This window comes from Bufo gargarizans, chromosome 10, assembly GCF_014858855.1.
Source record: "Bufo gargarizans isolate SCDJY-AF-19 chromosome 10, ASM1485885v1, whole genome shotgun sequence".
Taxonomy (NCBI): domain Eukaryota; kingdom Metazoa; phylum Chordata; class Amphibia; order Anura; family Bufonidae; genus Bufo; species Bufo gargarizans.
This window is the reverse complement of record NC_058089.1, coordinates 93,847,990-93,862,906: the sequence shown is the minus strand read 5'-3', so window position 1 is coordinate 93,862,906 and position 14,917 is coordinate 93,847,990. Positions and strand designations below refer to the sequence as shown.

General features: G+C 49.0%; 1 protein-coding gene across 2 annotated transcripts in view; it reads right to left on the bottom strand.

Moving 5' to 3' along the window:
• TENT4B (terminal nucleotidyltransferase 4B) overlaps window positions 1-12,869 on the bottom strand; it is a 64,370-nt gene extending 51,501 nt beyond the window's left edge. For both annotated transcript variants that reach the window (XM_044269513.1, XM_044269514.1), the window contains exon 1: window positions 12,043-12,869. In XM_044269513.1, coding sequence (XP_044125448.1) covers window positions 12,043-12,524 — 482 coding nt within the window. In that variant the 5' untranslated portion in view covers window positions 12,525-12,869. The remainder of the gene's footprint in view (window positions 1-12,042) is intronic.
• Window positions 12,870-14,917: the final 2,048 nt, after the last annotated feature.

The following is a 14,917-nucleotide window of genomic DNA, read 5'->3' as shown; positions in this document are numbered from 1 at the left end:
ATCACCCTGATCACCCCCTGTCAGGCTCCATTCAGACGTCCGCATGCGTTCTGTGGATCCGATCCATGTATCCATGGATCCGTAAAAAATCATGCGGATGTCTGAATGGAGCCTTACAGGGGGGTGATCAGTGACAGGGGGGTGATCACCCTGATTACCCTGATCACCCCCTGTCATTGATAACCCCCCTGTAAGGCTCCATTCAGACGTCCGCATGCGTTTTGTGGATCCGATCCATGTATCCATGGATCCGTAAAAAATCATGCGGATGTCTGAATGGAGCCTTACAGGGGGGGTGATCAGTGACAGGGGGGTGATCACCCTGATTACCCTGATCACCCCCTGTCATTGATAACCCCCCTGTAAGGCTCCATTCAGACGTCCGCATGCGTTCTGTGGATCCGATCCATGTATCCATGGATCCGTAAAAATCATGCGGACGTCTGAATGGAGCCTTACAGGGGGGGTGATCAGTGACAGGGGGGTGATTACCCTGATCACCCCCTGTCATTGATAACCCCCCTGTAAGGCTCCATTCAGACGTCCGCATGCGTTTTGTGGATCCGATCCATGTATCCATGGATCCGTAAAAAAATCATGCGGATGTCTGAATGGAGCCTTACAGGGGGGGGTGATCAATGACAGGGGGTGATCAGGGAGTCTATATGGGTGATCACCCCCCTGTCATTGATCACCCCCCTGTCATTGATCACTCCCCCCCTGGTAAGGCTCCATTCAGCCATTTTTTTTGGCACAAGTTAGCGGAAATTTTTTGTTTGTTTTTGTTTTCGTTTTTTCTTACAAAGTCTCATATTCCACTAACTTGTGTCAAAAAATAAAATCTCACATGGACGCACCATATCCCTCACGGAATCCAAATGCGTAAACATTTTTAGACATTTATATTCCAGACTTCTCACGCTTTAGGGCCCCTAAAAAGCCAGGGCAGTATAAATACCCCACATGTGACCCCATTTCGGAAAGAAGACACCCCAAGGTATTCCGTGAGGGGCATATTGAGTCCATGAAAGATTGAAATTTTTGTCCTAAGTTAGCGGAAAGTGAGACTTTGTGAGAAAAAAAACAAAAAAAATCAATATCCGCTAACTTATGCAAAAAAAAAAAAAATTCTAGGAACTCGCCAGGCCCCTCATTGAATACCTCGGGGTGTCTTCTTTCCAAAGTGGGGTCACATGTGGGGTATTTATACTGCCCTGGCTTTTTAGGGGCCCGAAAGTGTGAGAAGAAGTCTGGGATCCAAATGTCTAAAAATGCCCTCCTAAAAGGAATTTTGGCCCCTTTGCGCATCTAGGCTGCAAAAAAGTGTCACACATCTGGTATCGCCGTACTCAGGAGAAGTTGGGGAATGTGTTTTGGGGTGTCATTTTACATATACCCATGCTGGGTGAGAAAAGTATCTTGGTCAAATGCCAACTTTGTATAAAAAAAATGGGAAAAGTTGTCTTTTGCCAAGATATTTCTCTCACCCAGCATGGGTATATGTAAAATGACCCCCCAAAACACATTCCCCAACTTCTCCTGAGTACGGCGATACCACATGTGTGACACTTTTTTGCAGCCAAGGTGGGCAAAGGGGCACCTTTCAGATTTCGCAGGCCATTTTTTACACATTTTGATTTCAAGGTACTTCTTACACATTTGGGCCCCTAAATTGCCAGGGCAGTATAACTACGCCACAAGTGACCCCATTTTGGAAAGAAGACACCCCAAGGTATTCCGTGGGGGGCACGGCGAGTTCCTAGAATTTTTTATTTTTTGTCACAATTTAGCGGAAAATGATGATTTTTCTTTTTTTTTTCTTTTTTCCTTACAAAGTCTCATTTTCCGCTAACTTGTGACAAAAAATAAAAAATTCTAGGAACTCGCAGTGCCCCTCACGGAATACCTTAGGGTGTCTTCTTTCCAAAATGGGGTCACTTGTGGCGTAGTTATACTGCCCTGGCAATTTAGGGGCCCAAATGTGTGAGAAGTACTTTGCAATCAAAATGTGTAAAAAATGCCCTGCAAAATCCGAAAGGTGCACTTTGGAATATGTGCCCCTTTGCCCACCTTGGCAGCAAAAAAGTGTGACACATCTGCTATCGCCGTACTCAGGAGAAGTTGGGCAATGTGTTTTGGGGTGTCATTTTACATATACCCATGCTGGGTGAGAAAAATATCTTGGTCAAATGCCAACTTTGTATAAAAAAATGGGAAAAGTTGTCTTTTGCCAAGATATTTCTCTCACCCAGCATGGGTATATGTAAAATGACACCCCAAAACACATTCCCCAACTTCTCCTGAGTACGGCGATACCACATGTGTGACACTTTTTTGCTGCCAAGGTGGGCAAAGGGGCGCATATTCCAAAGTGCACCTTTCAGATTTCACCGGTCATTTCTTACACATTTTGATTGCAAAGTTCTTCTCACACATTTGGGCCCCTAAATTGCCAGGGCAGTATAACTACGCCACAAGTGACCCCATTTTGGAAAGAAGACACCCCAAGGTATTCTGTGAGGGGCATGGTGAGTTCCTAGAATTTTTTATTTTTTGTCGCAAGTTAGTGGAATATGAGACTTTGTAAGAAAAAAAAAAAAAAAAAAAAATCATCATCATTTTCCGCTAACTTGTGACAAAAAATAAAAAGTTCTATGAACTCACTATGCCCATCAGCGAATACCTTAGGGTGTCTACTTTCCGAAATGGGGTCATTTGTGGGGTTTTTCTACTGTTTGGGCATTGTAGATCCTCAGGAATCATGACAGGTGCTCAGAAAATCAGAGCCGTTTCAAAAAGCGGAAATTCACATTTTTGTACCATAGTTTGTAAATGCTATAACTTTTACCCAAACCATTTTTTTTTTGCCCAAACATTTTTTTTTTATCAAAGACATGTAGAACTATAAATTTAGCGAAAAATTTATATATGGATGTCGTTTTTTTTGCAAAATTTCACAGCTGAAAGTGAAAAATGTCATTTTTTTGCAAAAAAATCGTTACATTTTGATTAATAACAAAAAAAGTAAAAATGTCAGCAGCAATGAAATACCACCAAATGAAAGCTCCATTAGTGAGAAGAAAAGGAGGTAAAATTCATTTGGGTGGTAAGTTGCATGACCGAGCGATAAACGGTGAAAGTAGTGTAGTGCCGAAGTGTAAAAAGTGGCCTGGTCATGAAGGGGGTTTCACCTAGCGGGGCTGAAGTGGTTAAAGGGGTTTCGAGATATTCTTACCGGTGCCCCATCTTCTGGATAGGTCATCATCAGCATCTGATCGGTGGGGGTCCAACACCCGGGGGTGCTCGCAATAGCGCTTCAGCCTTCTGACAGGTTTGCCTAGTCTATGTGAAGTCATGCTTATGGCCTTGAAAAGAGGTATACCACCCCCAATAGAGACCTTGGTTGGGCGAGCTGGGGACCTGTGGTCACATACGGTGTATGAACTGGGAGATTCCAGTGTATACGCTTAACGTGTTCACCCCAAAGTGGTGTGAACAGAGCCCAAGCTTGAGGTGTAAAAAAAGGTTCTAGTACAAAACACAACAAATCACTAAACCATCTGGTCAATAGGGCCTCTCCAGTATGAAGGGGTTAAACAGGGCACCACAAAATCTTATTCTTAGAGACAACCCATCTTGGGTGGTAAAGGTTAAAAGGCCAGAGGCTTCAGTCTGTACTCCAGAGCTGTCAGCGCCTAATCCATCAGGATAAACCGTGAGGAAACAGTTTTTTTTTTTTTTTTTGCGGCTTATAAAGCAGATGCTTCGGGGATCACCAACATGACGAATTAAGAATGAATTGCTGCTCTATGCAGCAAATACCTTCCCATATAAAGGACTGATTACTATGGAGCACGTGCACGGGAATTTCTATGCTAAAAACAAGAGATTGATATTTTGGGGACAGGCCGGATTCGGTGACTGCTGCAGGCTGCTCCTCTGCCGGCGGTTGTGTGAGACTACCCCAAGTCGCCCAAAGCAACCAATCGGATTCCACCTGTGATTTTTCAGAGCTCCTTAGGAAAACAAAAGGCGGAATCTGATTGGTTGCTATGGGCAATTAAACCAGCTTTCCTTTACACCAGCTTTGATAAATCTCCCCTGATGTTCGATGCATCGGCCATCTACCTACGTGCTAGTCCGGAAGCGCACACACACACACACCGCGACAACTACGCGGAATAAGCACCGCTAGCTGGTGTCCAGTAGAACGAGTGGAGTGGTGCGCAGAAAATGCACGCGCAGTATGCCTCAACTCAACCAGGGTTTTCAAATTTTAGGCAACATGCACAATGAAAATCAGCTAGAGAGACTCTGACGACTGCCTATCATTCCCAAGATCTGTTTGCTGTATTTGAATGGAAATAAACTCAACGACATCTAACATGCTTGAATACGATCAGGCAGCTGCTTTTGGCCTCATGCCCACGACTGTTGGATGTTCTGCTGTCCACGAATTACGGATCCACAAAATATGGATACTGGCCGTGTGCTTACCGCATTTTGCCAGGCTCTAATAGAGCTGTCCTATCCTTATCTGTAATGCAGACAATAGGACACGTTCTATATGTTTGCAGAAACGGCCATGCGAACACAGAATGCACAGTCCCCCCCCACCCCGTCTCCCATTGAAGTGAATGGTTCTGCATAAGAGCTGTAAAAACACCCAGAACAGGTGTTTTGTTGCAGAGTCCGCTTAAAATTTTGCGGGCCGCCGCGTGATGTCCGCCTCTCAGCTGTTTAAAGGGAACCCGTCCTCAACTTTATGCTGACCTCACTGAGGGCAGGATAAAATAGTGACAGAAATGCTGATGTCAGCGAGGTGTCACTCAGGAGCTAAAGGTAAGTGGTTGCTGAGAACCTGCCTCATAATCATTGCAGCCCAGACCTTGTAAAGAGTCATATCTACCTGAAAAGAGTCCTGGTTATTCCTAATCTCCCGTCCATCTGCTGATGATTGGCAGTTCTCTCCTAGAGAAAAAGGTAGAAAACTAGGTAGAAGACTCAGTCACCAGCAGGTGGGCAGGAGAGCAGGAGATCATGAATAACCAGGACTCTTCTCAGGAGGCCGGGACTCTTTTCCAGGCCCAGGCTGCAATGATGTTGGTTCTCAGCAACCACTTTTAACTTTTAAATGACAGATCGCTGAAATCAACTCACCTGTCTACTTTATTCTGCCGTTAGTATGGGCAGCATAAAGTTGATGACGGGTTCCCTTTAAAACCACAACTGCACTAAGAAAGGACAAACACCACTGGAAGCCATAGCAGAAGCACACCATAAACTGAACCCACGCGCAGGTCCATTAAAGCGAACCTTTCACCAGGATTTCACTTAATAAACTATTACCAGTACCTTATAGATTATCCTCATTGTGTTTCAATGCATTCTTGTGCCGCTTTCCTGGGATGGATATTCATAAAAAACGACTTATAAAGTCCTCGTCTCCAGCTCGTGAAGTCACGCTAGAAGTCAAGGGGGTAGCCCTTCCCTCACTCCGGGCTGTACCTCCCCTGCCCTAACCCCGCCTCTAAGTAGTGTAACTGACATCGGGCTCAGTCGCCGGGACCGCGCTTGTACAGGCGGCGCATGCGCCGTCGGACTCGAGCGCGATCCTGTAACTGAATCGCTCATGAGGAAGAGACGACAGGCAGGCATCGGGGACAGCGCATGCGCGATTCAGTTACAGGATCGCGCTCGAGTCCGACGGCGCATGCGCCGCCTGTACAAGCGCGGTCCCGGCGACTGAGCCGGGTGTCCGTTACACTACTTAGAGGCGGGGTTAGGGCAGGGGAGGTACAGCCCGGAGTGAGGGAAGGGCTACCCCCTTGACTTCTAGCGTGACTTCAGGAGCTGGAGACGAGGACTTTATAAGTCGTTTTTTATGAATATCCATCCCAGGAAAGCGGCACAAGATCGCATTGAAACACAATGAGGATAATCTATAAAGGTACTGGCAATAGTTTATTAAGTGAAATCCTGGTGAAAGGTTCGCTTTAAGGCTACTTGCACACGTTGTATATTTTGCTGTGATTTATCTATGGAGAAACCCACCAAACACAAAGTGCGGAATCGCAGAGTTTAACATCCGCACGGCAGAACAATTTCCTTGCGTGCAAAATACACAACGTGCACACAAGATTTGGCAAATCCCATTCACCTTGCTGGTCCTATATTACGCTGCAAAAACCAAAAAGCGAAACAAACATCTCAAGAAAGTTGCACACAGAGAAAGACCATTCAAACTTGGTTTGTGTTCCTGGCAAACCCCCCCCCAAACATGGAAGCGGTGTGCGAGCTGTGAAATTAATATACGCTTAAACTGGGTATGTCATCACCCGAAATAAAACCGTGAACCGCTCCCTCAGGATTTACCATCGGCTCTAATGGCTCATCTCCTACAGGAACCTGGATTTTTCTATTACATGTGAACGGCCTCCGTGTAATAGGCACTTCCCCTGTGGCGTCCGCTGCGAGGGAAATTATTTGCAAGCGACAATCATTCTGCAGGGACCTGTTTAAGGACCTAATATATGGACAGATATCTTTTAATTAATGAGCGGCAAATGACGATTTAGCGAGTCGTTTGCGTCAAAAAGACATTCGATTCCACCAAATAATTGCTGAATGTTTTCCACTGTTTGCTCATTGGCCCCTTGAGCATTCACACTGCTTACCACTGACAGATTCCCGATGAGACGCGGGATACGGCGGAATCTAAAGAACCCGTTACACAGAAGGGTCCAATCCATGGAAAGCTAACCATGCATCACTCGATCACAGCACGCTATTACATGCGACCATAAAGGTCTCAAATTCGATTATACAAAGAGGTGATTTTTGTTATAGGAAGTCAACCCCAATCCACAGGAAAGGGTATTGCCATTAAATCGGTGGGAGTCCTACTACTCATGAGAACGAATGCTCCATACCCCATCGGAATACCTCTTTAAAAAGAGGACCTGCCACCTCTCCTAACATGTCTTCTTGCATTCCCCATATAATACTAGAGCATCTATGACCCCATGTTGTGCCATTACTTTTTTATTCCTGCTAAAAGTTAGGAATGAATTACTAGCAGTCTGCAATAAAGGTCCGGATGGGTGTTACCAGTTTGTGGGGGGGGGGGTTGGTGTCCCTATACAGTCTGACACCTGCAGCTCTGACTAGATATGACAGGGACACACCCTCAACAGGTAACATCCATTTGGACCTTTATCACAATCTGCTCAGAGAGGACCTGCTTAAAGGGGTTGTCCTGGTTCAGAGCTGAACCTGGACATCCCTCCATTTTCACCCCGGCAGCCCCCCTGACTTGAGCATCGGAGCAGTTCATGCTCCGATGCTCTCCTTTGCCTTGCACTAAATCACACGGGGCAAAGGCATTTTTTGGAAATCCGGTGACGTACTAGGGCTCTCCATGGGGCTGCCAGGAAGCCCGGTGATGTCACTGGCACTAATGGGCAGGATTTACTAGCTAGGGCAGCGCTAAAGCCCGCCCATCAGAGCCAGTAACGTCCCCAAACACACCGCCGGGTAGAAGTTTCCGCCCGGCAGTGTGTTATTGAAAACAAAAAGAGACCTTGCCCTGCGCGATTTAGCGCAGGGCAAGGTAGGTGCATCGGAGCATGAGATTCTCCGATGCTAGCCTCAGGGGGGCTGCCTGGGTGAAAATAAGGGTATGTCCAGGTTCAGCTCTGAACCCGAACAACCCCTTTAATCACTCCGCAATATTCCAATTTGCTTTGGACAACCTCAACACACTTGACCAGTAAGAAGATGACTAATGAGGACCCTCCTGCGCACATCTCCTCCTGCGCACCAACAGTTAACTTCCTTCACATTCCCCCGGCTAAGACTAGCCCCATACTCTATAGGCACCTGCTCCCACCCCAGCATGCTGCGGTATTTCCTCCGGCCAAAATGCCGAACAATTTTTTTTCCATTGAAATGTATTAATGCCGGATCTGGTACCAAGTGTTCCGGAAAAACGTATCCGGTTAAAAAATTTAAAATAAATACCGGATCAGTTTTTCCGGATGACACCAGAGAGATGGATCCAGTATTTCAATGCATTTGTCAAACGGATCCGCAAACAAATTGTATCCGTTTGCACACGGATTTCCGGATCCGACAACGGAACTGCCTGCCGGATTCCTCTAACGCTAGTGTGAAAGTACCCTTATACAACTGGCACTTTGTCCTCATTGCCGGTTTGGACATAACGCAGATCCTGTTGGCCAATCTAACCTCTTAGATGCTGTGTCTAATGGCAACACCAGCATCTAAGGCGTTTATAGAGCGACTGACCGCCCCATCGTGAAAGCGGTTCCCAGAGGTAGGACCTCCACCCCTTACATTTTCATCTGGACACAAACTGATTTAGGCCTCTTTCACACTTGCGTTGTCCGGATCCGGCGTGTACTCCACTTGCCAGAATTACACGCCGGATCCGGAAAAACGCAATTGTACTGAAAGCATTTGAAGACGGATCCGTCTTCAAGATGCGTTCAGTGTTACTATGGCAGCCAGGACGCTATTAAAGTCCTGGTTGCCATAGTAGGAGCGGGGAGCGGTATACTTACAGTCCGCACGGCTCCCGGTGGCGCTCCAGAATGACGTCAGAGCGCCCCATGCGCATGGATGACGTGTCCATGTGATCACGTGATCCATGCGCTTGGGGCGCCCTGACGTCACTCTGGAGCGCCCCGGGAGCCGCACGGACGGTAAGTATGCTGCTCCCCCGCTCCCCGCTACACTTTACCATGACTGCCAGGACTTTAGCGTCCCGGCAGCCATGGTAACCATTGAGAAAAAGCTAAACGTCGGATCCGGCAATGCGCCGAAACGACGTTTAGCTTAAGGCCGGAACCGGATCAATGCCTTTCAATGGGCATTAATTCCGGATCCGGCCTTGCGGCAAGTCTTCAGGATTTTTGGCCGGAGCAAAAAGCGCAGCATGCTGCAGTATTTTCTCCGGCCAAAAATGTTCTGTTCCGGAACTGAAGACATCCTGATGCATCCTGAACGGATTTCTCTACATTCAAAATGCATTAGGATAAAACTGATCAGGATTCTTCCGGCATAGAGCCCCGACGACGGAACTCTATGCCGGAAGAAAAGAACGCAGATGTGAAAGAGCCCTAAATGGGTTTTTCCTACAAAACAAACATATTCTGCAAATAGGGCATAAGTGTCTGATGATCTGATCGGGGGAGGGGGGCAAACACTGAGACCCCCCACCGATCACATGAATGGTGTTGCATGGAGAATAGATTCCTTGTCCATAACCATTTACCAGCTCACCAATGATGTACGTCATATGTGACTGGTGACAACCAGCTTGTTCCAGAGCTCCTGTAACACGTCTGACAACTTTGACTTCATTGGCTCATGTTCAGAGAGTGTCAAAGTCCGCAGTCCAGCGGAGTCCACAAATGTGAAGGTCTAAAGCTAGCAATAGGCAATAAAGCCGTTACTGACGGATAATCGGGATAGAACAGAACGCTTGTAGCTCTACTCTACCGTACATCCAGGAATTTCCCCTCCGCCCATAAAGTGCAGCGTGGGGCATTTTCTCAGGCGTGGCTGCACTAGTGCACAGTGATGCCACGTGACTCGCCATTGACTGCAAGAATCCCACCACGTCCACAGCATGGACTAGAAGCCAGTGTCTTGAACAAAACTGTCTGCAAAACACGAATCCGGGAAAAAAAAACACAGAAAGAAAATACGTTGTGTGCATGAGCCCTAAGAGTGACAACTATTCGGGTAGACAGGGCGGGAAGGAGGGTGACATGGTGCAACCACGGACCAGAACGGAGCTCAAAGTCTTCATAGAACGCCCTGCACCACACAGATTGAGGAGCGCTTCTTTATAAGTACTTCACCGTTTGTTCCCCCAGTCCTCCTTAAGTGGAGTTCAACATTTACAAAGTTGCTGACCGGTGGCGTAGGTCATTAACACCAGATCGGTGGCGGTCTGACTCTCAGCAGTCTCAAGAACTTGTGGCGCTTCGCTCTGCTTGCAGCTTACCAAGCACAGCGCCGTAAACCACACAGTGGCTGTACTTGGTACTGCAGCCCAGGCCCATTCGCTTGAATGGGACCGAGCGGCACCTAGGCCGTGTGATATCCCTGGCCTAGGAAGAGGCCGCAGCAGTCACCGTGGTATGATAATTAGCACTTAAGTCAATGAGGCTGGCACTTGCCTCAAATTAGCCAGGCCCAAACCCTGCCTCCTGATGGACATCCTATCCCCAGCAACGTCACCCCCTCCCCAACCACATCTAGTCAAGCTCCTCCTGCCTGCAGACTGCACTGCTGACGGTTTCCCTTAATATAAGATTACTACATTGTGTTCTGTAAATTACGGAAAATTACCTTCCCACAATACCGGTGCGGGGAGGACTGGCACTGGTTTCATGTTGCGAGGTTAGGGTTCAGGGTCAAACAGTAAGTACCACAAGGTTGTACACACGTGACAAGAGCTGGGGGCCGATCAGGCGGAGCCGTCACCATCTGAACTGCTCTATAAGGCAGAGTTCACACAGGCAAGATTTCTGCGCGGGTGCGATGCGTGAGGTGAATGCATTGCACCCGCACTGAATCCTGACCCATTCACTTCTATGGGGCTGTGCACATGAGCGTTGATTTTCACAGCATCACTTGTGCGTTGCGTGAAAATCGCAGCATGCTCTATATAGTGCGTTTATCACGTAACGCAGGCACCATAGAAGTGAATGGGGCTGCGTGAAAATCACAAGCATCCGCAAGCAGGTGCGGATGCGGTGCGATTTTCACGCATGGTTGCCAAGATGACAGTCTATTCTTCAGGACCTTTGACAGGTCCTGAAGAAAGAACAGGAGACCGGTGAGTTGAGTTATTTATTTATTTTTTTAACCCTCAATTGACCTACTATGCATTCTGTATTAAAGAATGCTATTATTTTCCCTTATAACCATGTTATAAAGGGAAAATATCTACACAACACCGAACCCAAACCTGAACTTCAGTGAAGAAGTTCGGGTCTGAGTACGACATTCAGGTTTTTTATCCCGCACGTGCAGAAGGCATTGCACCCTCGCGATAAAGACTGAACAGAATGCAATCGCAGTCAAAACTGACTGCAATTGGGTACCTACTCGTGCGGGTTTGCCGCAACGCATCCGGACACGCTCGTGTGAACTCAGCCTAAGGGTGCACTCAGGTGGCAGAATTTTGCAGGTGCAGATTTTCATAAATAAAGTGAATTATGGTGCGGATTTTGTTGCGGGTTTCTCGTACGAGAGTCGCTCCATTCAATGGGAAAAGGATTCGGCAGGGAAAACGCGGCGGAGAAATCCGGAACACGAGCCTCACAGATTTTATTGCAGATTTTCAGATTTTTCCACTGCAGTATCAGTTTCCGGTTGAGAGATTCTCATCCGCAACACATCACTTACGCTGCGCAACACAGTGCAGGGACAGACAGTTTCCAGTCCCATAGGATAACATGAGAGAAGCTGCGGATTAAGGCCTCATGCACACGACCGTTGTGCGCTTTGCAGTCCGCAAGTTGCGGACCCGCAAAACACAGATGGCGGAAATGCACGGACAGCCATCGATATAACTGCCTATTCTTGTCCGCAAAACGGACAAGAATAGGAAAGGTTATATTTTTTTGGCGGGGCTACGGAACGGAGCAATGGATGTGGACAGCACACGGAGTGCTGTCCACATCTTTTGCGGCCCCATAGGAGTGAATGGGTCGTGTTCATGAGGCCTAAATGTGAGCGCACCCAGATTGTGCCATCCAGAAAAATGATTGCCGTATGTGCGAAGCGGTCAACCGCTGTGTACGGCATGAAGTGCGGGCACAGATAGAGATGTGGAAGGACTGTAGTATCTGAGGTGCAGGTATGGGTCATGGGCCCACTGACAGGAGGAAGGGTACGAGGAGGGGCACACTGACAGGAGGAAGGGTACGAGGAGGGGCACACTGACAGGAGGAAGGGTACGAGGAGGGGCACACTGCCAGGCCCTGTGCCCGGGGCACTCACCCTATCACCTCGTCGCTGTAGTTCCGGCTCTTCCAGGGGGTCCCGCTGAAGGGGCCCCCGGGCCCGTGGCTCCCCGGGCAGGCGGCCTGCAGCAGGCTGTAGTTCAGGCCGAAGGTGCTGGCCTTGTTGTCGCGCTTCCTCTTGTTCCTGTTGCCGGGGTCGGGCCCCTTCCTCCAGGACCCGGGGCTCACCGGCTGCTGCTGGTTGTTGTTGCTGGGAGTCTCCAGCGGTAAGAAGTCGCCCTGCTCCGCCAGTGGAGGGGCGGCCGGAGAGGAGGCCGGCGGCCCGCTGTCCCGGTACATGCTGGCCTCACAGCCGGAGGAGCTGGTGGTGGAGGATCCGCTGTGCGCGGGGGACGAGGCCGGGCTGCTGTGGCTGAAGTACAGGTTCCTCAGGCCTTGCGTCGTCTCCCAGATCTGCATCCACAGGCTGTTGGAGGGGCCGAGCTGTTCTGGCTGGAACCAGGCGATCCGAGGATCCATCAAACGGAGCCTGGGGCTCCCCGTCCTCCCTCCCCCGGGGCTGCCCTCACCTAACGGTCCGCGGAGCAGTAACGGCCTTGGCTAGCCCGCTGTGCGCCTCCCTCCCGCAGGAAGAGCTCCCCCAATTCCTGCTCCCCTCCCACACCCCTTTCTCGCTTTCCCGGCCGCTCTCACTCCCCGACAGCCGCTTCCAACTAACACTTCAGTAAAAACAAAACGCAAAGAGCCGAGAAGCTGCGCGGTAACTGACGGCGCCCCCGGGAGCTAAGGCCCGTTAACGTATGGGGATTCCATGCGCTCTAGTTCAGTTCTCGGTTCCTGTCACACCGGCCACAGCAATGGCGGCTCCTCCCTCCCCTTTACTCGCTGGCTTACTGCGCACGCGCCGGCCAACTTGGGGCTAAACTCTGCCGACCTCACGTCATTGGCTGATCCCTGCAGCCTCAGCCTATAGCGACCTGAGGTGGGCGGTGCTCTGGTGACGTCACGGCGATAAGCCACAGATTGAAAAAAACTGGGGAAGGTGCGGGCAGTAACCGACCTTGTGCGCTCAGCGCTGGGAGAGACGGCCACATGGTTATCAGCGGTCAGGGGAAAAACGGATACACTGTCACTTCTCCATGGCCACTGTGCATTAATTTTTTTTGACTGTTTATCCGTTTTTTACTACATTTTTTCCATGCATTTTGCATGTCTTTTTTAACTGATGAATTTCATACAATTCCTTTAACCCCTTAGTGACCACTAATACGCCTTTTTACTGACGTAACCATAGTTTTTTTTAGCTAAACAGCTGGCTTTAATCAATCATTACATGTACCCAAAATGGTGCAGTAAAAACTATAAGGGTCCGTTCACAAATCCGTGTGTGTTTTGCGATATCGCAAAACACGGACAGCGGCAATGTGCGTTCCACATTTTGCGGACCGCACATTGCTGGCACTAAGAGAATATACCTATTCTTGTCCGCTATTGCGGACAAGAATAGAACATGTTCTATTTTTTTCAGGATCGGAATTGCAGACCCGTACGTCGTGCGGCCCCATAGAAATGTATGGGTCCGTAATTTCGTTCCGCAAAATGCAGAATGGAATTGCAGATGTGTGAATGGAGCCTAACTTGTCCCGCAAAACAACAAGCCCTCGTCCAAGTGCACTGATGGAAAAAACAAAAACGTTATAGCTCTTGGAATGCGATTTAAAGAATAAAATGTGTTGTCACTAAGGGGTTAAATCCCGATCCCTGCAGTGCCCTCAGCATACATAAGGCCCCCTGGACATCAAATGCCCCCTATGATGAATAACACCCCTCTATTATGAGGAAATGCCCCTTACTATAAATAATGCCCCCCCCCCCCCTATACCCAGGGGCGTAGCTAAAGGCTCATGGGCCCTGGTCTAAAGGTTCAGCTTGGGGGCCCCCTTTTCCTCAGTGTTTTGTGGCTAGGGAAGCACATAGCCTTCATGTTGCCCCCCCCCCCCCCCCCCCCCATGCCAAATTCTTGACCCAAGCCCTTCCCTCCAGCCAGAGCTATAACTTGACCAGCATGCACTTTCTATGATACTGGTGTCTTCTTGTGTGGCACAAGGGTCTTTGGGCCCCCTCAGGCTCCTGGGCCCGATAGCGAGTGCTTCCTCGGCACCCCCTATAGCTATGCCCCTGCCTATACCCCCCTCATTCTGCTGGTGCTGAAAAAACAAAAAAAACACCTCACCACAGACAGTCGCTGGAACACTCACTGTGCACTGGAATCTACAGGGCCAGACGCCCGCAGCGTTATCATGTGACGTCACAGTGCCAAGAACCGCAGGTCCTGCTGCTGCCAGTGTGCACTGAGTGTTTCCTCGCGTGCAAGCGGTGAGGTATTTTTCTAGCCCTCAAACGGCCATTGTTTTGTTACATAGTGTAGCCGTTAGACGGTGTAGTCCTGTCTCCACAACCAGTGATGGCCAGTTCGCAGGCGAACACATGCGGGCTGCCATCTTGACACACAAGTCTGGCAATGCACACGTAAGCCCTTATCTGTGCCGCGAGCCGGTCTGAAATCAAATGCGCTAACCAGGAGCAGGCAGTTCCGAGAACAGCCCGATAAAGGCCCCCAGCGGCTGTTCTTGGAACTGCCCGCATTTGATTTCAGACCAGCTCGCGCACAGGTAAGGGCTTACGTGTGCATTGGTGTGTCAAGATGGCAGCCCGCATGTGGTCGCAGGCGAACTGGCCATCACTGTACACAACCATTATACACGGGCCCGCTGAATGGAGTCCGTCTGATCGTGAAAACGGCCAAAGATAGGACACATCCTATAAAAACATTGTGAATAGCCCCAAGACATTCAAGTGCATGAGCACTTAATTACTTCTGACAACTGCCGTGTGATGGCCACAAAAACGTC